Genomic DNA, 25,115 nt, shown 5'->3' with positions numbered 1-25,115 from the left:
ACAATTTTGTTTAATGCTACATGTCGTATTGTTGAAGGAATTTTAATCGTTCGTCTATTCCCATAAAGTTATTAAAGTTATGACTATAATTTTGCTATGGGAAAGTGTACACAGTCATGTTTATAATAACATGTAGTATTTATAGTTCTCGGTATATTAAATTGACTATATAATACACAAAAATGTAATGATATAATAACTCAATTCCACATTATTTTAGTCTTGGACTTAGATTGCATCAAAATATAAGCCCTTGCACGCCTGTCATACATCGATTGGTCTAAGCTGTGTCAATTTTCGTATGACTTCACTCTGATAGAAACAAATTTGCCCGTTTACCCGCTAAGCCAAAACCCTATTATAGAAACTTACGATTAAAGGATAAGTTGTAACTAGAAATACTATAACTTGCGAAATCAGCTTTAACTTATTTTGAAATATCATCTATAAAAGTTGTTTATTTTATTAAAACTAGAATTGCATTATTACAAATCTAAAGATTATAAAAAATCCTAAGAGGGAACGATGCATATTACATTGCCTTGCAACTTGCTATAAAAAATTATTGAGGGACACGTAAAATGTTTCCGTACATTTTAAATGAATAAATGTTAACTTATACATGTGCAATGAATAAATTAATTACACATTAACATGCATCATTGTCCTCAAAAAGGTAAGGAATTCATTCTTAATTTATATAGCCTTTTAAATTCCTATATTAAATAAAACATAATTATTAAGTTAGTAGGAGCTTAGATGTATTTATGGCAAAGAGAGGCTACTGTTTAATAAGTAATTATTGTTAAGCGCGACTTCACCAGCTTCAACGATGTTCCTATGTGCGCATTAAATGCTTGCTCTTACGGTAAAAGGAAGTAGTCTTAAAGGAATCTTGAAAAAATCGGCACCCGTCAGGCCCACTCTCTGTACTTACTAAAGGGCTGTCCATCAGGCTATTTGAACAAACATCGAACATACTGAGATTAATTTTAAGGAACCATTTTTGAACGCCATCTTATCATAATTTAGTTTAGCTAAGGCGTGTCTCTCCATACTTCTCTAGAAGAATTGTATTGTAAATCTAATTAATTTAATTAACAATGCTGCCAAAAATCGGAGATAACATTGCAAACAAAGTCACGACAAAGGTGACAAAGTGTTTTTACGCCTTGAGCCCTCGGACTTTTATTCTTTTTTTTATTGAGTTTTAATTAAGTTTTAATTTTATCTCACGGCTCCCGTTCTTAATTTAGTGTTTTTCGGTGGATCGCTTGTCCGATTGATATATTGAGATAGGAATTACATTTAAAATTTAATTAGACTAGAATTGGTCTGCATAGGATTACGATCAGAACTTTTCGTTTTAAGACTTAATATATTTCACCGAAGAGTGAATGTTTTCATACATTTTATTCAATTACAAAGGACGTTTTAGGTAATATTAGTTAAAATTTCTAACGTTATTTGTGTATTACGCTGCCAAAGTTTCCAATTTTAGGTATAGGAACTGATAATTGTATCTATCCGTTCGTATTATAACGAAGTACAAGGTACGTTAATATAAAAACCTAGTGTACCTACGTTATGTTATGCATACACATTTTGGTTAACAATGATTTTAATGCCTACATATTTTTTTTTAAAGACAATTCACACCAATTGACCTAGTCCCATGCTAAGCTGGTGAAGCTTGTGTTATGGGTACTCGGCAACGGATATACATACATATTATAGATAGATAGACATATAAATACATATTTAAACACCCAAGACCTAAGCCCAACACCAAATGCTCATCACATCGATGTTCGTCTCAGCCGGGGATCGAACCCGGGACCCATGGATTCGCAGTCAGGGGTACTAACCACTAGACCAATGAGTCGTCAGATGTACGAAAGAATGAGTTTTCTAACAACGCACTTACCAACAACTTTAAGATTCTAACTAACCTAATGTTTTTATCAATTTTGTTATATTTTCGTGTAGGTTTCTTGAATTTGTTGTTTGTGTTTTCAAATATTATGTTTGGAGACACTATAATTAAATAACCTTATCATTGTGGTATTGTTGTGTACCGGGTTGTGCAGCTCCCTCAAAAATGGTTGAGCTGCATGAGCTATTCGGGGCATGCTTGCCGTCTGCTGGCACAGGCTTGCTCAGATCGATCTGGTTCTTTCTTCCAAAGACCAGTCCAGTAAATACTCTGCATTTGTTTACACCAATTTATTAATCTATTATTGTATTATCTGGACTATAAAAGGGACTAAGACCCCCGAGTTTGTTTCGACATTTCTTCTCAGGGCAGTCAGTTAGGAAATGTCGACTTCATCTAGTTTAGGAAGACATTGTAAAAGTGATTTATATAGTCCTACTTGCAAGAATAAACTATTTCATTTCATTTCATTTCATTTCATACATTGCATATACATTATACACCTACTATTTTTATGTATAATAACTTATTACTACTGATTATTATGGTTAATTTTAATTAGACTTTATTAGTATTTTTTCGTTAATTGTGTGACTAAGAGAACGTACAGGAAAAGTTTCTACGCAAAAGAGCTATGAACTAAATCGATAAAATGTATTCGAATCGTAACTGTATTCTAATTTAAATTGCAGTTACATTTTACGGCAATTCACAATCAATAACACGAAACGGTATGTCGATATTTAATCGCCTCAGAAACATGCAGAAAATAAAAGATTTTACGATAATTGTTATGAAATTAATGAACGGAACTAATGAGCGTTTAATAGTCTAAAAAGTGAAAATCTTAATAACTGTAAGAACCATTGCTCAAGGAAAATACGATTGTGGAATTTCAATTACAAGAGCAAGCTTCATGTTTAATTTGTAGTTGACGTGAGACATGTCGCTTCCTTATTTTTTTTAATGATGACTCTTACACTGGGCTTAACCATACGTTTCTTAATATATACGAGTCGTTTTCGCCATTCATAGAACAGCACGTATCAAACATGGTATTTTTGACTAAAGAGAAATCTAGATGATATTGATACGTTTTAATTGATGTAAAATACTATTATTTAAATTGATTTTATTTTAGCAAGTCAGCAGCTAATACTAGTAAAGATTTGGACCAAGAGCGTATAATCTGGTGGTCTTTGAAAGGAATTTATGATTACGTATAAAAAAACAAATGCAGACAGCTAATACTTGAAATAAATATATGATGTTAAGTCTACAACACGTAATAATAAATATCATAAAACGCTAAATATATATATTAAATTGATTCCATTAACACTTAACTTTATCGACATATTACAGTATTTCACTAATAAAACAAAAGGTTAAAAGTAATTGTATACAATTTATATTTTCATACCCGACATTGTGGCCATTACTCCCTATGGCACTAACATCTGGATAAATTAACATAAGTTAAGTTGACAATAAGGAAGGGTTTAAATAAAAAAGGCACAGTGAAAGTAAATTGGGTATAAAAATGGTTAGTTATACAAAATTCATAAAGGTCATAAGAATGTTCAATTGTTTACATCAGGTGTTTGTAATCAGACAGCACCTGACGCTTTGTCACATTATGCAGATGTTTCTTGTACTAATAAAGAGAAAAATATATTGTTGTGAGACTTAAAAAGTACTGGGGATGATTTATTCGGACTCCTACAGTTAACATACTTAAAAAAGAAACAACAATACCAAAGGCCAAAGATGGAACACATCTTTCCAATGGCGTGTTCCATCTTTGGCCTTTGGTACAAACAAAAAGGTTGAAACATTAACGAAAGGGAAAAATCGAAACGAAAGACTAAACCGTGTTTTATTGTGATAATCGGACACAAAATCACGACCTATCATTCTATGTCATGTTTTGTTCTAGAGATGCTCTTGACCACAATCAAACTCGCCGTCAAGTATTCTTTTGTTTTACATTCTCACCCCCTGGAGTAATTTCGTTATACTTATTAAAACCCCTTCCGCAGACACGTGCCCATCAGCTTATAAATTACCTACATGGTAATAAAATATGATTTAAACCATTGCCAACAGGTACTACGAAAACTAATAAAAGAATTAAACATACTTTCAAATACTATTACAATTATTGTGATCGTTGTGTTTTGTTTTTTCTGGATATTTCCATGCAGGAAAGGTTGAACTATCTAGTGTATCAGCCATTCGCTATTAAAGTTGTATACACAGAAACAATGTGTATTTTATGGCATAGTATAGTTATGGATATTTCAAAAAAGGGAATTCGGCCTAATTGCATCTTTGTACTTAGGCTGTATACGTAACAAAATTACACCAATTATTTTAAAAACCTTTTTTTAATGAAAGGTTTTTATGGGATAGCAACTATTATATTTAAACACTAGCTGACCCAGCAAACGTTGTCTTGCCATTATTTCTAGGAAACTTTTTTTAGTTCAATAAGTTCTAAAGTTTAGTAGATAGTTATTTATCTACTAAACTAAAAATAGGGGTTGATCGTAGAGGGGTGAAAATTAAGGGTTGTATTTATTTATGTATGCTGTTTCTTACAAAAATAAAACCAAAAAGAAATCTAAAAATAAGAAATAAAAATTTGGACACCCCGCCTAAGCGCTTGAAATATAGATAGTAGCGGATACTCAGATTTACTGAATATGCATAAAAAAAATTCATAAGAATCGGTCGAGCTATTTCGGAGGAGTATCATTGTGACACGAGAAATATATGAGAAGATTCATAAGACAAGAGAATCTCAACCTATAGAAACTAAAATATTATTTCAATGGCGCTACAACCCTAAATGTCCTCACCCTCCCCTCTTGCCGTCAGATTGCAACCGTTTCACCATTTTTATTTTATATATATGAGCAACCTACTGAGACATGTAATTGATTCTTGGTTTTGAAACACGCCGGTTTCCTCATGATGTTTGCCTACACCGTAGGGCAAGTGGTAATTGCACACATAGAGAAAATTCCATTAGTGCACAACCGTGATTTAACCCTAGACCTCAAGGAAGTGGATCACGCGATTAAGACACTAGGCCAACACTGCTCTTCTCGAAATATTTTTGGAAAACCAAATTACCATACAAATTTCTAAACTTATTATTTATACTGTCTTTCAATGTGTCAATTATTTAATATTATTACTCAGTAAAATAATAACAATAACCGTGGACGGTAAATGAAATTTAAACTGACAGTAATGTAGGGTTGTAACGTATAAAGAATATCTTAAATGGGCATAATTAGTGGTTAACACTATAAGCTATAATATATCGCCTATTAGTTACAGTACCTGACTGTTACATTGTAGTTTCAATAAACGCCTTATTATATATGTAGTCCCGTCATAATTATGTGTAACAATAACAAAAGCAGTGTTGGCCTATTGGGTGGCAAGGAAAATATATGAGGAAACCGGCATGCTTTAGACCAAATATGTCTACGGCGTGTGTCAGGCACCGAAGGCTATATTTTGTCAATTAGAAAAAAACAAGTGATCATGAAATAGATACAGAAATCTGAGGCCCAGAACTTAAAGATCATCACTGGTTTTGTTTAAGAATAATGTACATTACTTTGAAATGACCTAGACACGATGTAAAAAGATTTGATGAGCAGGAACTGTCGAAATAAGTGGCGTCGCCACTGAGGCCATCTTTCGAATGATGATGGATCTTTCTTATTCAGTCACGGAGGCGATATTTAACCATGCATTTTAACTATATATTTTTTTAAGTTACATCGAATAATTATAAACAACACTTTGAATTTAACGTTAATCACATTGTTTAGTCAGTCTTTAACATAACAATTAACAATTAATTATCATTTTAAATGTAAGAACATTTCCCTTGAAATCTATAATTCCCAGTAACAGTGCACATTGCAATTAAAAACTTGATATTAATCTTGATTTAAGGAAAAATCAAACCTAAATACAGCAACATTGAGTTCATATTCGCCAAACACATTCAGACATCTGCTGTAGAAATTAAAAGAGGGAAATTTTTATAAAAAATTGTACGCGAATTAGCAATTGGGTTTGCAGTGCACCAGGCCTTGCATTTTATGGAATTGATAACCCGTAACAGACCGGATATACTTCAAGTGATTATATAGTTGAAATATGTAACGTTTGCATAATTGTGATAATCGAAGTAAGGTGCAGTTTGTCGCTAGGTTAAGTAATACAAGAATTCTACCCATTCTCAAGTACCTTTAGGTCGTAAGGCCAACCCCAGTCTTTAAAACCCTCAACCGCTTCATGTCAAAGTGTTTCATGTCATATGTGTTGTATGTCATATGTGTAATTTTCTTTAAACATCTACTAAATTGTTAGACCTGCCAATTCGAAAAGAAATCCCGTCTAGTAAGCTGAAACTTACAGATTTTAAATTTCGAACGGTAAGCGGAAAATTGAATATCATTCTAATTCGGAGCACACAGTGTATACAACTTCTCGTCTACCTGAATACCTACTTGCAAGAACGAGAGGATAGAGATAGCAGTGACTAAATCATTTCAAATATTTACCCATAGACAAGTCAAACATAAACAAGTACGATCAGCAAGATTTAAAGTGTAATACAGCGCAATCAATGTGTGTCCGTTTGACGTTTCATTACGGCTGGCTGACATCTTCATATTCTAGTTATTTATGCAAGTACCCTGGGGCCTTCTGGCCTTGTTTGTACTATGTAAATTAGAAGGAGCATGATGTATGAATTCGTTAATTTTTAAGCTTGCACCAAGAATGTATTGAATGTTTAAAAAAGAAAGAAAACGCTATTAAAAATATAGCTAAATAATAACAGAATTTTACTCAAACTCAGTTTAGCTTGGAATGAGTATTTCAGCTCGTACTAACTTAACTGTAAGGGTAACCCATTGTTAAGTTATAAAAAACATGTTCGCTTATTGCGAGCCTTCTTGCTATGAGTGTTCATGGGTAGCGGATCACTTACCATAGGTCAACCTCCTACCCTTTTGGCCCCTGTTCTATATAAAAAGTTATATCTGGGCCAAGCAGATTTTAAGTATTCTATTCAGAGATCTATAAGCATCTAGCATATGTACATTGTACACCCTCAATTTTTTACATTGAAAGAAACCAAAGGTAACTGTATTAAAATTAACATAAACCTTGTCTCGCCAAAGCAGCCTTCAAAAATGTGTTCTTTGGTGATAAAAATATAAAGTTAAAATAATCATGCCTTCATCAAAATAACGCCACATCTGCGCGACACTTCGCAAAAACTTACAGTGTTAAACAGTACAATTTGGGACTAATTACATATTCATATTCGTTTATAATTCGATTCAAGCACCTGCCTCACGCGTTATTATCGATTCAATCATCAAGTTTCGATTGTAATTGATTGGCCGCACGAGCCATGTTTTTTACCACTTTTTCAATCGATGCTGACCTTAATTTATATTACCATAAAAGCGAAGATCCCATAAAAAGCTTCCGATCGTAATTTCGATCGAATTGAGCTTAATAGCCGAAAGTTATACGTAATCAGAACCGTATCGTAGTATAGTTTAATCGAACTTTTAACTGTCAACGATTTCGAATGTTGAATTTACCGTGTATAAAGAAATTTATCGTTTTTATTGTTAAGAGTTTTTGTTACTGATATAATGATAGCATGGTTATAATTGCTTAAAAGGTCAGTTTTAAATAATATATTGTTATTAATCTGATTCCTAAATAAAATACCCTTTTCAGCTAAGATGGAAATTAAGGCATCTCCCGAACACCGCGGCCCTGTTTCCAACTTTTCCGGTGCTATTTGTAAAGTATCTAATACTATTACTTTAATGCTTTCCACATTTTCAAATTTGCAGTAAGAAAATTCTTCGTGTATAAATATATCGTCACGACGTCTAGTAACATTACGTCAGTTCTTCAGTTCTTCGCATTCCTTCTAAAATTATTCAAGCACAGAATCTCGTCCCACCTTAGACTACGATGTTAATGAAAATCTACATTTCATTAATTTGATCATATCACGGAATACCGTAAAAAACTGAACTGTCATATTATTTTCCTCCTGTATTCCACACGTTTTGATCCCAAAACTCCTGTATATTTAAACAATAACTTAATTTTCTTGACTCCAATAATCATCTATCCCCTTGTGTCTTAAGCGGTCACTTCTGTGCCTTTCGCATAGATACAACTTTTTAATTCCACCTTCACCGTCACTGCTATTTGATTCTGATTCGATAATGTCTGATTTGACGACTCATTGGTCTAGTGGTTAGTACCCCTGACTGCGAATCCATGGGTCCCGGGTTCGATCCCCGGCTGAGACGAACATCGATGTGATGAGCATTTGGTGTTGTGCTTAGGTCTTGGGTGTTTAAATATGTATTTATATGTCTATCTATCTATAATATGAATGTATATCCGTTGCCTAGTACCCATAACACAAGCTTCACCAGCTTAGCATGGGACTAGGTCAATTGGTGTGAATTGTCTTTAAAAAAAAATGTCAATATTTAATTAAGTTTGGGCTACGTACCCATATACATCCTTTGCCTCCATTGTTTAATTTTATTACTCTCCTATTTTATGTTATGTGTTCTTAATAAAGTGTTATTATTATTATTTAATTATTTAGAAGCCTTACATTAAGTGTTATGTACTACATATTACCATATTCCAATATACCAGTCTAATTCATTCATAATAAATACCACTAAATTCAGGTACATAGTCCTCTTCAATTCTCTTAATAAACGTTTTAATGAGCGTCGAGTTGACACAAAAAGAACAAAAAAGATACCTTCCGTACCAGGAGTGCATCAGATACAGGAAGGTATAATTGAGCTACACTCGTGGTTCTGATTTATGACACTGCGCTGGGGCCTGCCGAAATTTATTTTCATTTCATGCATCGATTTCACGGTACGTTAGCATGTATATAATTTTCACAATATTAAGTGTATTAACAGTGTTTAAAAAATCGTTTAGTGATTTTTTTATTGGAACTTTATAAGGTTCAAATTGACTTAGGGTTAGCAACGATGAAACTGTTACCGTGCCTCCCGTCCATAGCGAGCAGATGGGGCTGTCGGGTTTTAGTGGGTAGGGGTCCATTGCACCTCACGGACCCACCCCCACACCCCCCACGTCACTTTTAAAAGTTGCCCCGTGCCCGGGCCAGTAAATTGGATTCCCAACAATAAAATAAAAAGGGTTAGCATTTAGCAACTATGCAATAATGCTCTAAGCCAAAATTGCGTTTTGTTTTGTTGATTTTGTGGATGACATCATTAGAATGATATATTAGGGAATGTAAAGCCCGCTTTTTGATAAATAATTATTGAGTTCAAACATAGTTATCATAATAAACAATTATCATTAAGTTCACTTGACTCTAAATTTTATCCTAAATCTTGGAGTTTCCATGTCTCATCATCTAACGATTTCAGGATTTATATTATAAATAAAACATTACATATTAATTTGCAATAAGATACGAGAATTTTAAGATGCATTAAACAACATGTATGAATAAGGGAGAATATGTTTTCTTCAAAGAATGGATAAAAATGAAAGATAATTAATCTAAACGCCTCGACCGTAACCAACAAAGCTCCGATGCAAAAAAGCTGCATATTTACCGTTTCATTTTAATTACTGTTAACTCCTAAGGAAGAACATTTTACTATAGACTCAACATTTCAGACCTTGTAGCATACGTTGTAAAGAAATATATAATAGTCTGCATGTTTACACATTTCCGTAGCTTGGTAGTTAGTGTAAGTTTCTTAAAATCAATGAAATAAATACAGTAATGTCTTTTGTCCCACGTCAATAATCAATAGTTTCCTTACTAAGATTCCAATATTTCTTTATCCATAATGCTTCAGTTATACTGGCTAACTAAATAGTGAATATTAAATCCCTAATTTGTAGTACAATACAATTCATTTCGTAATTTCATAATCACACCAGCTTAACATTACACGCGTAACCATAGAGCTTTATTTAAAAATGTTTCATGAATAACGTATCAATTTAAATAAAATATACGTCATTTGAATGCGATGTGAAAAATAAGCCATTTAAAACAGGCATAAAGCAAATCAGTCTATATCCGTGAGGAATAAAGCAAACACAAAAAACTTTTAACTTGTGTTAATGCAATCCTTTTTGTTTTATTTTTACGAGACGCGTGACCCGACCAGGACTTCTGTTGTACAAGCTGGGGCTACATGGCGTCATTATTATTTCAATGCGATATATTAAAAAGCCACACCTGACACAAATCTTAATTGCGACTTCAATTGTTGGATTTTAATAACACTTATCGTTTCATAATTCAACTTAAGAATACAATTAATTACTTTTTGAAGTTCGTTTGGAGGTAAAGTTATTTCTACTTCTCTTTGGCCTGCGTTTTACCACGTGTGGCGTGTTAGTAAGTAAAATGTCAATATGGTCTTAACTGTGAATTGTTTACTTTTGAAAATTAGTAGTAATTGTCTAGTAAACTATAGGAATGACTCTGGGATTGGTCGGGCACATTTGTCTCAAGGTAGAAGTTATGGAACGGGGCAACTATGTCAGTTCTATAAAAATATATTGATAAAAGAGTTATTTTAACGTATGTACGTAGATATTAAGAAACCTTAAGAAAGATGTAACTGTGAAGCCAGTTATAATATGGGTGGAGGCAAAATATGTCATAACCCGTCACTGTTATTACGACTAGCTGGGATTGGTGCACAGGCTGATTGGATTAAGACTACCGTGTTATCTGCTTCTACTTAACAAGATTACTGAAAAGGCGTTGCTTTATAAAATCTATTACATTAATATATTCGTACGTTATTTTTACAGTAATTTGTAAAATACCTCTCCGAAAGAGATGTATAAAATGCCATCTATATTTTTATATCTTGTGTGATTCATATATTTATCACTCTTATAAATTATTTTTTAGTACTGGCCATTGCGAATTTTGTTTCAATGGATATGACAGTGGCATTTGACACAGTCTTTGACATTTTTCCTGTAATCCTTAGTCGCCATGTAACACCTGTCCACAGTACATACGGTGTGAAATCAGTATTGTGATAAGCTAACGACCGTTTCTTCACTCGGATTCCTTTCCTCCGTATCAATTAAATGGACCGACGCAATCTCGCGCAGCGAAATATTTCTCCCGGCCACTTCTTTTTAATTAATTACTCGATACTTTTTGTTTCATCACGTTTGATATTAAACTGATATTTAATATTTGCTAAGAGCAATAGGGTCCGAAAAAGTTGTGTAAAAATATATTTTATAAATTACTAGCAGACCGGCCAAGCGTTGCTGTGGCTAAGGTTTTAGTTATACATATTACAAAGTAGTATTCAAGGGAAACGGTAGGAGAACACCAGTCATGGGGACCATCATGCTTTTTTGGTGGTTATGCCATTAAATTGTAGCTTATGTGAAACGTCGGTATGTACTTTCAACACAGCGCCATCTGTTAGAATTGTGACTATCAAATAATAAACAAATATTTTGCAATAAAAAGATATTGCGGGAATAAATTGAGATGTAAGCTATATCCTATCTTTTAAGAACCGCACACGGTGTGCAAATTTGATTGAAATCGGTTCAGTAGTTAAGGAGTCCATAGCGGACAAACAACGTGACACGTAATTTATATATATTAAGACTAGTAAATTTTTGGAACTGTAAAATCTCTATAATTATTTACACAATAACTTTTAATAGTATTGATAAAAAACCAGTTCCCTTCAAAAAATATTGCAACATTAGCATAATATTGAATTAGCCCCCCACACGTCCGAGCGATATGACAGTCCGATATTATCAGCCAATCTCGCGATTACCGTGCCCATGACGTTTCGTTTCACGCAACTGACACTCATGACAGTTGGCGTAACCGCATAGATAATCTATTTTGATGAACGGAACGTATGACGTTCGTAATTAGTTTGTTTAATGCATTACTTTGAACAACTGTATTATCAATAAAATGTTTTATCTAAAGAAAATATCAATGTGTGAAATAAAAGCGAATGTCTTGAAAGGTTGTTGACTCGGCTTTGAATATTATCTTTATGTTTATATTATTTCAAAGAAAGTTGGAGACGTGAGATGAGAAACACTGTACTATAATAAATACATAGACACTTATATAACAATAGTTGCGTAGGTTTCTGAACCCTCTTAGTGTTTGTCAGCATTATAAATAAATAAATAGAAAATTTCTTTTTTACGTTCACGAATTAACTAGCTGTTACATGAACTTTAGATTTCAACCATTTAACTAATGTCGCATAGGTTGTCTTTAAAATATAATTGAAAATGGTTATCGAACAAATACTAGACATAATTTGTGTTGAATTCTTCAAATATCCTCACACTCTAGAGAACAATTTAAACTTTAAAATATTCAAGAAAGTTGTAATTGTAAATTTAGAATAAAGGGATCTATAACTCTCAGGATTCCCACAGGGAGCGTCGACAACCAATGATTTAGTGCGCGTACTCACTTTAATTAATACGAAATAAGAAAATAGTTCTATCCTGCTCACACTTATTACTTTTCCCGTTGCGCTACATCTGTTTATCGTGTTAACCTTAAAAAGCGTATAAAGACATCATTTGTCGGTGATTTATAAAGTCATGGGATTTTTACAGATTTGTTTACTTTGAAAATTAGTAAGGGCGATTAAAATCATGAGTAAATCATTTTTGTTTTGAATTAATGTGGTATATAGATATCCAACGAACCATTGATTAATTAGGTTTGGTCGTCTTGTACTAGAGTTTTAATAAAAAACGGAAAAAAATATAAAAAATGCTTTCGTAATATCTGGTAATTACTTTTTATTTTCATAGACCAAACAATAGTTTTGTAAACTGTGTCTTGACGATACTTAAAAATTAAAAAGAAAATCAGTGGCGCTTCAACCTCTTTAAGTCTTGGCCTCAGATTTTTGAACCTTTTTCATGATCATTTTTAAATCTAATAGGCAAGTAGGTGATCAGCCTTCAGTGCCTAACACACGCCGTCGACTTTTTGAGTCTAAGACATGTCGGTTTCCTCACGATGTTTTCCTGAGAAAGAAAGCCCATTGGTGCACAGCCGGGGATCGAACCTTCGACCTCAGGTATGAGAGTTGCACGCTGAAGCAACTAGGCCAATACTGCTCATTACTTATTATTATGCTCATTTAAAAATTAAAATTGTAAATATTCGAAGTCTAATAATTGATTATTAAAATATTATACTAGATAATTGTTTTTATCTCATTTACTTATTGTTTATCTTAGGCTGTACAACATGTGACCTTAAATATCGATTCCAGATTCTTAGGGCCAGTCTCAAGTCTTCATCTATAGGAATTTCTAGTTTCTGAAACATATTTTTTTTTTAATATCACGCAAATTTATTGTCACCTATATTCATTTAACTCGACTAGGAACTCTTATAACCAAACATTAACTCCCCCAAGACTAAGGTGACCCTTGAATGTCTAATTAGGTTGCTTTGTAAGCAGTCGGCAAGCGTTAAAACGTTGTTGACATTGCGCGCGAACGAACACCGTCGCGTGTACTGATACAGATTAAAATAGTCACGATGACCATAGAGTTCGTATATTCGGAGTCTAAACTCCATAGATGAAAGTTCGAATTTTAAATGTCACAGATTGAATCACATTTACGAAAACTTTTCTGATGCACGCGATTTACTTTATTGTTCAAAATATATTGGACGTTTTATTTCACGTTAAACCCAAAGACAAAACTTTCTAATACTGGAGTATGACAGCCGTTTTTATTTTACTCTATAACAATTGTCTTTTTCTTATTCATTCGTAATGTGCAAAATCTTCTTGCTCTGATTTCTGATTCTGATTATAATAAGAAAATTCTAGATCTCAATATGTAAGAGAAAAAGTTACATTTTTGACGCAAATAAATTCATTCATTCATTCAGAAATGTAAATCCAAAGACTTGTATCTAATCAATAATGCATTATTTTTTTTACTATTCATACAGCATTTACAATTTTTAATATTTATTTATCTAATGGAATAGTAATATGAGACTTACGTTCAATTTAAAAGTCATATTAAACCGTTTATTACTAAGCAAAAGTTGACAGCATTAAATAAAAAAATGTTCTCATAAACCACAGATAGCCCAAGGTGCTAAGTTAAAAACTGGCCGAAAACAAAAAACTATCATTTGAAAATAATTAAAAACGTATCTAAACAGCTGTTACAACCGTTTTACAATATGGCACGCGTCATGGTATATCACCCTTGACCAGCGAGGCGAAGAAGGAATACTTTATAATCTATTTTGTTTGTTCGTGTTATAATCTATGGCCAAATGATTCATATGATGAACTATAGGCCGCCTGAGTGATATGTTAAATAATAAAATACTCAAGACTTGGCCTAAAGGTCTAGATACCAGGCCATTAACTCCAAAAAAAAAAAATATAATGAACTATGGTAGAACAGACAGTTTTTTGAAGATTTTATGGAGAAGTGACAGTATGGTAGTGTGAAATTATAGTTTAGTGTCTTTGTTTAGTGTCTGTATTTTGAATTGAATAATAATTTAGTTTTATTATTACTTGTTTTCGATTGCGAAACCGGAAACATTATAAAAACAAAGAAAGTTCCAAAATCTGACTCGTGACGTCATACATTTTTTTTATCTTTTTGGCGGTAAACGTCATTACATTTTTCAACTGAAAAATGTATCGGTTTTTAATTATGCCGAAGGCCTAATTAATTATTAGGTACGAACTAAAGTTAACTAGAAGTGCGTGACGTAGAACTATAAAATAATAGCAGTTAAGCAGTTAAGATTGCACGAGTGTGAGCAGAGGAAAATAATAGGGTATTAAAAGAACTTAGTGTAACGGGTTTTATATTATAACTGGCTTTATAAGAAAGTTTTTCACACTGAAAAATGATTTCGCAATATTTAAATAACTCAATAAATAATGAAAACGAATCATTCTTTTAATATTTAAGTTGTTTTTGGCTAAAAGGACCTAACTCGATTTTTGGATAAAGTGAGATTTTAATTCGTATTTGATACGATATATTAAAATGTATCTAATTAATTATATTTCCGAAAACTGCAGCCGTTACAAGCAATTATTCTGTATATTAGGTACATAATTTTTGAAATATTTTTTGTATTTAAATTGGGCACATATTGTGCCCAATTTAAAGTTTTTTGTGGTGCCCGATTTTTAATCAATCGTAATTTATAGTGTTTATTAAACTGTTCTTAATTTCCTTTATTCCTCCTAGCTCCCTTTAGTGACATCAAAATGCAAATCTGTAAAATTCCATAATTATGACTTTAATAAAAGTAATTTTATTCAAAAAATATACCGGAACAAATGAAAATCTTTAAACGCGATTTCCTAAAATGCTTCTTTTCGAATTATGCCTTATTTTTTTCGACGTGAGCCAAAATTAATGAAAGACATTTTCGTAACGTATCATTATTATCAACTGTTACCGCGTTAGAATCTACCATCTCTAAGATTTGCAATATTTGAGACATTAGTATTGTCGAATAACTATTTTTTAGGGAATTTTTGATAGAAAAACCTTTATATTCTCATTGATTGATTGTAAAAAAATAATGAATATTAATAGATGTGCTGCAAAAAATTAAAATACGTAGATGCGTTTAAGAATTATTAATAAGTGCATTATTATAATGTATTGCATGAATAATACCGTACGTATAAGGATAGGTAAGTGCATTGTTTTCAAATTGTTTTTATATATATCCTAAGCATTTTTTAGAAAATATGTTTGCCATTTAGTAACTCCAAAAAATATATTTATATTCATTACAAGTTATATGAGACTCATTCATTACCTTTTACGGTGGGTTTCAATCTTAACTACTTAAGAATCGTAGCCAAGGGAAACGCCATCAAAAATGCACGAATCTTATAAAAAATTGTGATAATAAAAACAGACAAATCATTTTAAAATTAAAATTGATATCTATTTAATAACACTTCAATATAGACATTTTGGACAATATAAAACTTATTGACTTTCGTATTGGCTTAATTGAATGATTGAATAAATAAAAACATTATTGTAATCAAACGCAATTGTAACCAGAGTGAACGGTCTAAATAGTAATTAGACGTATGCCTTAACAATTACTTTAATGATAGCTTTAAATCAAGGTAAAGCAAAATAAAGGTTCCTTGAAAAATTACAAAGAAAAGTTTGCACTTTTAACAAATTGCATTTCGTTGTTATTACACAATAGAAAAACCAAGCACTCATGTAATGACCTAAAAGCATAAATTACACCAACAATATAAAAACGTTACATTATTGTTAATTCTGAAGGATTTTTATATTTACAGTAGATTAAGATTAAAAATCAAGTACCTACTTTACGTAGTATAAACAAGCGCATATAATGATATTGCCCTTAAATCTATAATTTATCTATTTACCGTTTTATATAAATGCCCAATTAGGCCAAAGGAACTGGCGATGACGGGAGAAATCTGCTCACAGTCAATTCCACACTAAATGAAATTAATGTCACAACATCACTGACAAATGTCAGAAACGGATTAAATAGCATAGTGACGTCTGACATTGACATTCGAATTGGGATGCTACACCTAATATAAAAAGAGAAACAGATACCAAAACGACACGTGATAAGACTCCAAAGGCGTCAAATGTATGTTTAGACGATTTAATATTGAATAGAACATCTCGGAATAGTTTTGATGAATTTGTTTTTAAGCTTGAGAGCGTTTACGATGGTGTTTTAAATATAGAAATTAAGATTACTAATATATAAAACAATTAAACTATATAATGTTGCTCTGTGTTCTCCTATTAGTTTGTCATTGTCATTTTTCTGTCATTCTGTGATTATCCATCACAATAAATTAATATCATCATCATTATCTATCATAATGTCGAATTCTTTTGGGACTGTTGCAGCAACAATGTTTGCGAATCCAGGAAATAAAATACAAGTTAAATGTCTGATATCTATGTTAATATAGTAAAAATTATACCAAATTTCTAATAAAAACATGTAAAAACCCCATCTATTTCCGCGCGACATTGTAACATTACACCTTCATTAAGCATCATGTACTTGCGTGTAATTAGCGATATAAATATTTATTGTTGTGACACTGAGCACGCTATATGTAAACATTTATTTATCTACTCTCATATCGTAAAATATCACCTCCATAGCTTAGTGGTTAACACTCATAGAGTATCTTCGACTCCAAGTGTAACAGTCATTGTACACAGAGCTTAAATGAACTTTGCAAATGCGAGCGATTTTTAACTTTAATAATTAGTTTATTAGTCCCGTCTTAAAGGTCATACTAAATCCTCTTTCCATATTTTAAGGCAAGAATATGACAAAATACTTTTTGCCATACAAACTCATATCCACCTCTGGTCTAAATATTATTTAATTATATAATAAATAATTGATGGCACCAAATACAAACTCCCTTTAAAGATAGTAGATTTAATATTCAATTGAAAAAAGTTCGATAGTGCTATAATGACGATTTTAATGCCGATAAGAGAAATAGTGACGTGGACTTCGTTATCGATATATCGACTATCTTGATCGCATCGGAAACAATAAATCTAGAAAACGAGAGATTTAAGTTGATAAACGCTAGCTATTTTAGACACTATTTTTAGTATAGTGTCTAGTAAAATAATGCTATTGTTAATTACCTACATACTATTTTTACTACTTTTAATTTTAGTAAATATAATTTAATATAATATTCTAAGCGGCCATTTCTTCTTATTTCAAACCTGTCCTAACTAAAATGTTATCGTATTATTTGCGTGATATTTTAACCTTTTGGTCTAAATGCAAGCGTTACGTTTACAAAATTCTGCTTGGTGTAAAAGACAAATTAACACGATCTATTTTTGTATATCATCGATACAATCGCACATCCCTAGCGCCACATGGTGTGTCCCACGTATCCAGTAATTGGCCATCGGAACGGCCAACACTATCCTTTATTTGTGAACCCGAAAGCGAAAACTTAAATTACACCGATCGCCATTTCAAACAGACAGTTTGATTTTCACTTAGATTAATATTGACAGGACAAATTTTATTTAATTTGTATATTTTATGACTAATGGTGGGTAGTCACGGAACTTAGTACTAGGAACATTTAATACTAATAAATCAGATAGGATTCAATATCGTTTTGGCGAATTTATTAGATAGGAAAAATTAATCAGACATAATTCCGAAGTTCCTATACGTAACGATTACACTATATATTCTGCTAGCAGACCGGCCAAGCGTTGCTATTCAAGGGAAACGGTAGGAGAACACCAGTCATGAGGACCACCATGCTTTATTGGTGGTAATGCCATTAAGTTTTGTGGTGTTTTGGATTTTTGTACTGTCTAAGTGTTTGTTTTGTAATATTATGTATGTTAGCTGTAAGATTACTTATAATTAAATAAATAAATAAGTTGTAGCTTATTTGAAACGTTGGTACTTTCAACACAGCGCCATCTGTTAGAATTGTGACTATCAAATAATTAACAAATAATTTGCAATAAAATAATATTGCGGATATAAATTGAGATGTAAGCTATCCTATCTTTTAAGTTAGATCAAACTGCACACGGTGTGCAAATTTGATTGAAATCGGTTAAGTAGTTTAGGAGTCCATAGCGGACAAACAATGTGACACGTAATTTATATATATTAAGATAAACGAAATGTCGTCTTTCAAAATCTTATGTTCTGACACAATTATTTCTAACAAGAAAGATATTGCCACACATGAAATTTCTCTTTTTATAGCTACCCTGTGATTGGCGGGCGTGATTTTCATACAAGTGTCGTGTTGCGATGCTGTAAGGGGCAGATCAACCCTTATTCAATTATAGAGATGGGATTTGTCGCTTATAACACGCCCACTAGGGGTGGAAATACCTATTTACGTAGTCTGTATTTGCTACTTGTGACTGTAGTGTCGTCGGAGATTTTATATTTTTAAGACATTCTAACCATAAACTATTTGCGATGTTACGTTCTCCGCATTGAAAATGTATACAACCGCGTACTACCCTCAAGATTTGTTTAAAAATATTTTCTTACTACATTAACCTTCAGTTTAATGGTTCTTATATCTATTTGCTTTTGGGTCCTTTTTAATGATTACATTTCTAGTTAACCTATATATAAATATGGTGCAAAATCTAATGTTAATTAATCTGTGAATTTCTAAGCTAACCTACTGCTCCAATGTTAAGAAAACTTATACTGGTGACAAGATCTGAAAATTTAACAAAACATATGTTACAGTTGTCATGCACAAGGAGAAGGAGGATCTTCACGCACACAGACGGGATCATTATGACCACATCATGCCAGACGGGGAGATGTTTCTGCAGGTATACCTACTACTTTATCGAATTACATCTATCTAAAAATGTTAATTTTGCAAATGTCTAGTATGTACAAAAATTTAAGACGAAAACTATATTTAAGTTTCTATAAATTTATATCCAATAAAGCTATATACAAAATATAGTGAATGTTGAAAAAAGCATGCCGAGAAATATTTAATTTCTAATATTAGTTTTGCGCTATTCAAAATGTCGTCTACCCTTTAGGTCTTTACTTGAAACGCCGAGTTAAGTAAATAAAGTAATAAATTCGCGTTAATGGAACCTTATTAAAAGTGTAAAATATAGTGTTACTAAACTATATGTTAACTTTGCAATATTTAAACCACAGATAATAATTAAGCACGTCATAACTTGGTCACGGTAATTTTTTGCAAACCTATGTAACTAAGAGGTTAAAAGAGGTTTTAATAACGATTAAATTAAAATCGTATCGCATATCTTAAACGCAGTGCGCTCGCGCAACGTGAAATATTGTGGAGGTTTTATTTATAGCCTACAGCACCTATAGATTTATTGTCGAGCGATTTATGAACCGGTGGAGATGTCAATGAGAGCATTGCATGTAATTTGCTACTAGGCTTACCGAAACTTTTATGACTTATCGAGTTATGCAGAAATAAAGATTTAGAGCTGTATTTAAAGATTCCAATAAATTAGTAAAATTAATTAATATACATTAAATAAATAAAATGGTTGAACTCGGCTACAATAATGACGGGTTTTTACAACAAAAGAATTTTTCAAGCTCGCTATTTAATGTAAGGCGAACTTCAAATCTTTTCTAAATGCCTAACAACGTTTAACGTGTCTCAGATCTATATAAATAATAAGGCGCAAATGGCCTTCTTATAAGGCGCCTAAAGAGAACTAAACCTTTTGAGTTAATGAACCAAGTGTAGTGAATATAAGTGCAAGTGCGGTATCTCGGACATATGAACATAGTGTCAAAATGTTATAGAACACTAAGAATGTTAATGAACATTACCTTAGTTTAAGTTATTGTAGAAAATTAGGTCAAAATAATATTACTTATTAGCCATAATTATTGTATAGGCTAGATTGTAATTCATGTAAAGTCGCACTCTTTTTTTGTAAACTTTATTGTAAAAAAAAAAAAATACTTTTTAAAATAATTCCTTTTAAAATTTTCATAATTTTAAAAAAAACACTAAAAGACATTGCGTCTTTAAGTCGAATGCTTATAGAAGTACAAAAGATTTTTATTTATTAGAAATATTAAATTTTCAGGCACTCAACGGCTTCCTTATGATCCTGACGTGTGAGGGTGAGGTGTTCTTTGCGACGCACAGCATCGAGAGCTATTTAGGATTCCATCAGGTTTGTTACATTTGTTTACATTACTAAGGATCTGTTTCAAAATGTACGGATAAGTTCTACATAAGTTCCAAATTGGCTATTTATTACTTTTTGGTAGGATAAACACTATTTATGCGTTTCACGACTGTCAGATAGCTATTCGTCATATAAAGTCCATCATAAGTTATGAGTCCAATGAAGTGTCAAATATCACAATTTATCTTCCAAATAATTTATGTGTTGCATAGCTATTTGGTACTTTATCTATACATTGTGAAACGGACCCTAAGACAAATAAATAAATTACTATAGACACCGCTTTAGTATTAAATAGTTATGACAGTGTAAGGACGCATTACTTTAAATATTTGTGGTAATGTTGAGTACTATGAAATAGATACACCATTACATTTACATTTCACGGGATATAAAGGGTAAATGACTACTATTTTCCTAATATTAAGGGTTTTTTTTTCAATAAAAATAATATTTTATAGGACATATTACACAATAATATAAAGTGATTTTAATCATCGAACATTGACAGCACGTAAAATTCCTTAGTAATGAAATGTTAGTATGGAATACCTAAGCAGCTATCCTTGGCTGTATTTGGAACTATTCATTCGTACGATATACATTTCTGTGATCTATACATATTAGGAAAAAATCCTCTAGAAAATTATCGGATTGATGTAACAATATTTGACAAAATTTTCGTTCCCCAATTATCGATTTTATTTTAATAAAATTCTCTTCACTCGTTATTTCGTCTATTTCATGACAACATGTAAATATTTTCGTAATTACCACGAATTTCCCCCTGAACGATAAAATTGGCGATTTAATAAAGTTAAGACCCAGTACTTATCGAAGTAATTAATATTTTTATGAAGTACGTAACTAACCCGCTGCGATATTATTTAGTTGATTAATAATATAGCACTTTCGCGTTGTTAAATAAAATTAGGATATTTGAATAATTAATTAATATATGAGGAAGTTTATTTCGGGGGATTTTTTGGTTTAGATGGTTTGACTACACAGCATGGTTTTTTTTTAAATATCCAACAAAAACTAAATCATTTCAACTATACTGTTTTAATTTAAAGAATTCGTAGTCTCTTTCTATCAAATTCTGTTCACCTGGTGATGAAAGGAGAGGGATACTTATTGATCAGTATTATAAGGTTTTAACGAGATTTATCTTTAAGGGTAAGATAGTAAAAACTCCAAAATCGTTAACAAAGGTAGACAGAGTACATATCTACAACATTTATCTTTCAAACCCACTTTTGTTTTTATAATAATTAAGCTTAATTTAATTATGCTCTTTTTTAATTACATAATGAATATCTATAGCGATTTTATATTTTAATGAAGCTTATAGTCACGTCCAATTCCTATGAACTTTCAACAAAATTAGGTTTCAAACACTTCATCTAATATAAAGAAACCCTTGAGTCACAGGCTTTACGTCACCTCCATTTCCTAGTTAAGAAATCCATAATGAGCCGAACAAAAAACTTGGCATTACAAGTCGTTAACCCTCCGCATTACGGCTAATAAAGCTGAAATGAATTATGACTATCACAAGAAACCCCAAGTTTGGCCCACTCCCAACCCTAGCCATAAAACTTTCAGTTCACAATCGTATAAATTTTATTCAACCCCTGGTTTGCTTTTGTTTTGTGTCGAATCTAAAATTTTACCTGCAACATAAGGGCAAAGAATAATTTCACAGATATTGTTCTGTCATATATTGTACGTAAACTCTGATGTTTATGCCAGTGAACTTTCGCGTATGCACTTCGGGAAATCCCAAAAACAGTAAAAGCAATCTAGGGCGCCTTAGTTTACTAACTTACTGTAACTTAGTGAAATTACTTTTAAACAAACAGTAAATTATGTATATTTTATGAAATAATGTGTTCGTTTTAAGACACTTTGATTTAAACAAGAGAGCAATTAGCTTCATCCTATTATGGCTTCATTCTAGGCCGATTTATTCAAAAGTTCACTACTTACGTCCATGTTATTAACTTTTGTATGGATTCTATCTTACATCAATCAAAATTATGTAAAACAGAAAGAATAGAATAAAACCTGTTTTGAAAAAGCAACTATACATTTTGCAATATTAAGTATGACCAGCTAGCATAGGTGGCTTACTACTTACTACATACAGTCTACATTATCACTACAAAGATTTTCCCTTGCTTGCCAACTTTAAGCACATTTGGCATTCAACGCTTTAATGGAGCATCTGTGTGACATTTTAATCTATGCACCACGTAGGGGTGGGTTGCGATTAAAGTTAATCGATTTCGAAATCATTAAATCGGGTGAATACTTCCTCATGGCACGTGCCGAGTAATCGATAGACTTTGATTAACCTCGAATGTCCGTATCGATTTAGAATCGATTTCATTTAAGACATGGAGTAATGAGCGACAAATGCCAAATCGACTTCGAGCAATTAAGTTCCCTTAAGTACCTTTATGTAACTTAAATCTTAAAGTGTTATATGTAGGTGTAATAAGGAAGTGTTTAGTTAAGCTAATTAATACAGTGCCTCAAGTTTCAATAAAGTATCGCATTACACTTTGATACCAATAGTTTCATGTATATTTTTTACTTTAGAAGGAAAATCTCCGCTAAGTCAAGCTGCGTTTACTGTTTTAGTAATAAAATACTTTTTTAACTTTTCATACCATTATAGCCCCATAAAAGATCCCTAAAATAAGTTTATTTAAAAATTACTATAATTCGCACCCCTCTGTTTCGAGCAGGGGTCGGTAGATTACCAAGCTGTCTCACCAGGTGGCACCATCGATCGTACTACGTTACACCCTAATGCATAGTTCACCGGCCCTTAGAATTAACTGACCATAACTACTCCTTTGTTTTAAAATATTCACGAAAATACAATACAGAATAACATTTGTTTTTACTTTGAATTGAATGCGGCGAGAGTAGCTGTTATTTAAATGTCTTCATAATATTGTAATGATTTTGTTTTAATATTTATTGAAAAACAAGATTATTATCCTAACGCCTTTAAGTCGGTTCTGCACGTTCTTTGGAAAGAGCCATAAAAAGCCATTAATATAACCATAAAAAAATATTACAATTGCTGGAACAATAAACAAAAGTTTTGCAACAGTTAACGACTACCCCTAAATATTGAACAAAAACCAATTATGAAACAAATCATCATCCTCTGACATTTAATGCCATTGCAATATGTTCGAACCCACATACAAACATTACGGGACCCTTACTATCTATGTTAGCCTTAGGTTACGTTCGGTACGCTTATGATTCATTTACATGTCAGTTGAAAACTAGGGGACCCAAACTTGCGCCTTGCACAACCCCCCCATTGATTATCAATTAGTTTTGTACTTGGATCATTTGTTGTCGGCGCATTATTCACACTGTTTATACTATACATTGTTGAACGATGTGTTAAAATCGGTATTTACCAATATTCTTAGTAATATAACCCGTATGTCAAGGGGTCAAGGTTGTTAATAGATGTTTTGTATTAAAATTAACATATCCATCTTCGTTACAGATGATTCTTTAATGATCGGTTTCAAATCGATTTTAGGGTCATTGATGTTTATTGATTTACGGTTCAGTTATGACTTGCTCTTTTTACACTGATGAATAACTATTTAGACGGTTTATCAAATAATTATCTTGTTATTTTGATTATGTAGATGATTTATTGTTTTTGAATCAGATTATGCAATGGTTAAGAACTTTATTGTTTAATCAACCGAGTTATCCCATGATCATAGATTATTAATTCTCACATCGAGATATTATTTTATCACTACTTGGTTTTTTATTTAGTACTTTTGCTGGCATATAGCCAGTCCATAGCTAATTAATTTTTAAGTATAAATATTACTTAATAGTTCAGTATTCTTAATGATCTAATTTCCAGTCAGATATTGTCCACCAATCGGTGTACGAGTTGGTACATTCCGAAGATCGGGAAGAGCTTCAGAGGCAGCTCTTATGGAATTCTTTTCTTCAGCCGGAAGTCAATAATCTGACCCTTCAAGACGTCTTGAGGCCTGAAAGGGCTCATCTACTTGAAAGAAGTTTTACAGTGCGGTTTAGGTGTTTACTGGATAATACGAGTGGATTTCTTGTAAGTAAATAATATAATATACATAAAGTAGAACTTAGATGTATCTATTTTGGAGTCACTTAGGTTTGGAATGCCAGTTGGACAGGAATTAGTCAAACATTTTGAACTCCAATGAGAAATTAGTGGTAAACCATATTT

The 25,115-nt window shown here is 32.1% G+C and overlaps 1 protein-coding gene across 1 annotated transcript in view; it reads left to right on the top strand.

Annotated features, from left to right (window-relative positions):
* The window catches only part of LOC125051888 (aryl hydrocarbon receptor), an 89,117-nt gene that overhangs the window by 58,798 nt on the left and 5,204 nt on the right, over nucleotides 1–25,115 (top strand). Inside the window, exons 3-5 of the mRNA XM_047652500.1 lie at nucleotides 19,386–19,474; nucleotides 20,741–20,830; nucleotides 24,768–24,977. Coding sequence (XP_047508456.1) covers nucleotides 19,391–19,474; nucleotides 20,741–20,830; nucleotides 24,768–24,977 — 384 coding nt within the window. The 5' untranslated portion in view covers nucleotides 19,386–19,390. The remainder of the gene's footprint in view (nucleotides 1–19,385; nucleotides 19,475–20,740; nucleotides 20,831–24,767; nucleotides 24,978–25,115) is intronic.

The sequence above is a fragment of the Pieris napi genome, chromosome 8 (genome assembly GCF_905475465.1).
Source record: "Pieris napi chromosome 8, ilPieNapi1.2, whole genome shotgun sequence".
NCBI lineage: Eukaryota > Metazoa > Arthropoda > Insecta > Lepidoptera > Pieridae > Pieris > Pieris napi.
Note: the sequence above shows the minus strand (reverse complement) of the source record. Positions and strands in the feature narration are given on the sequence as shown.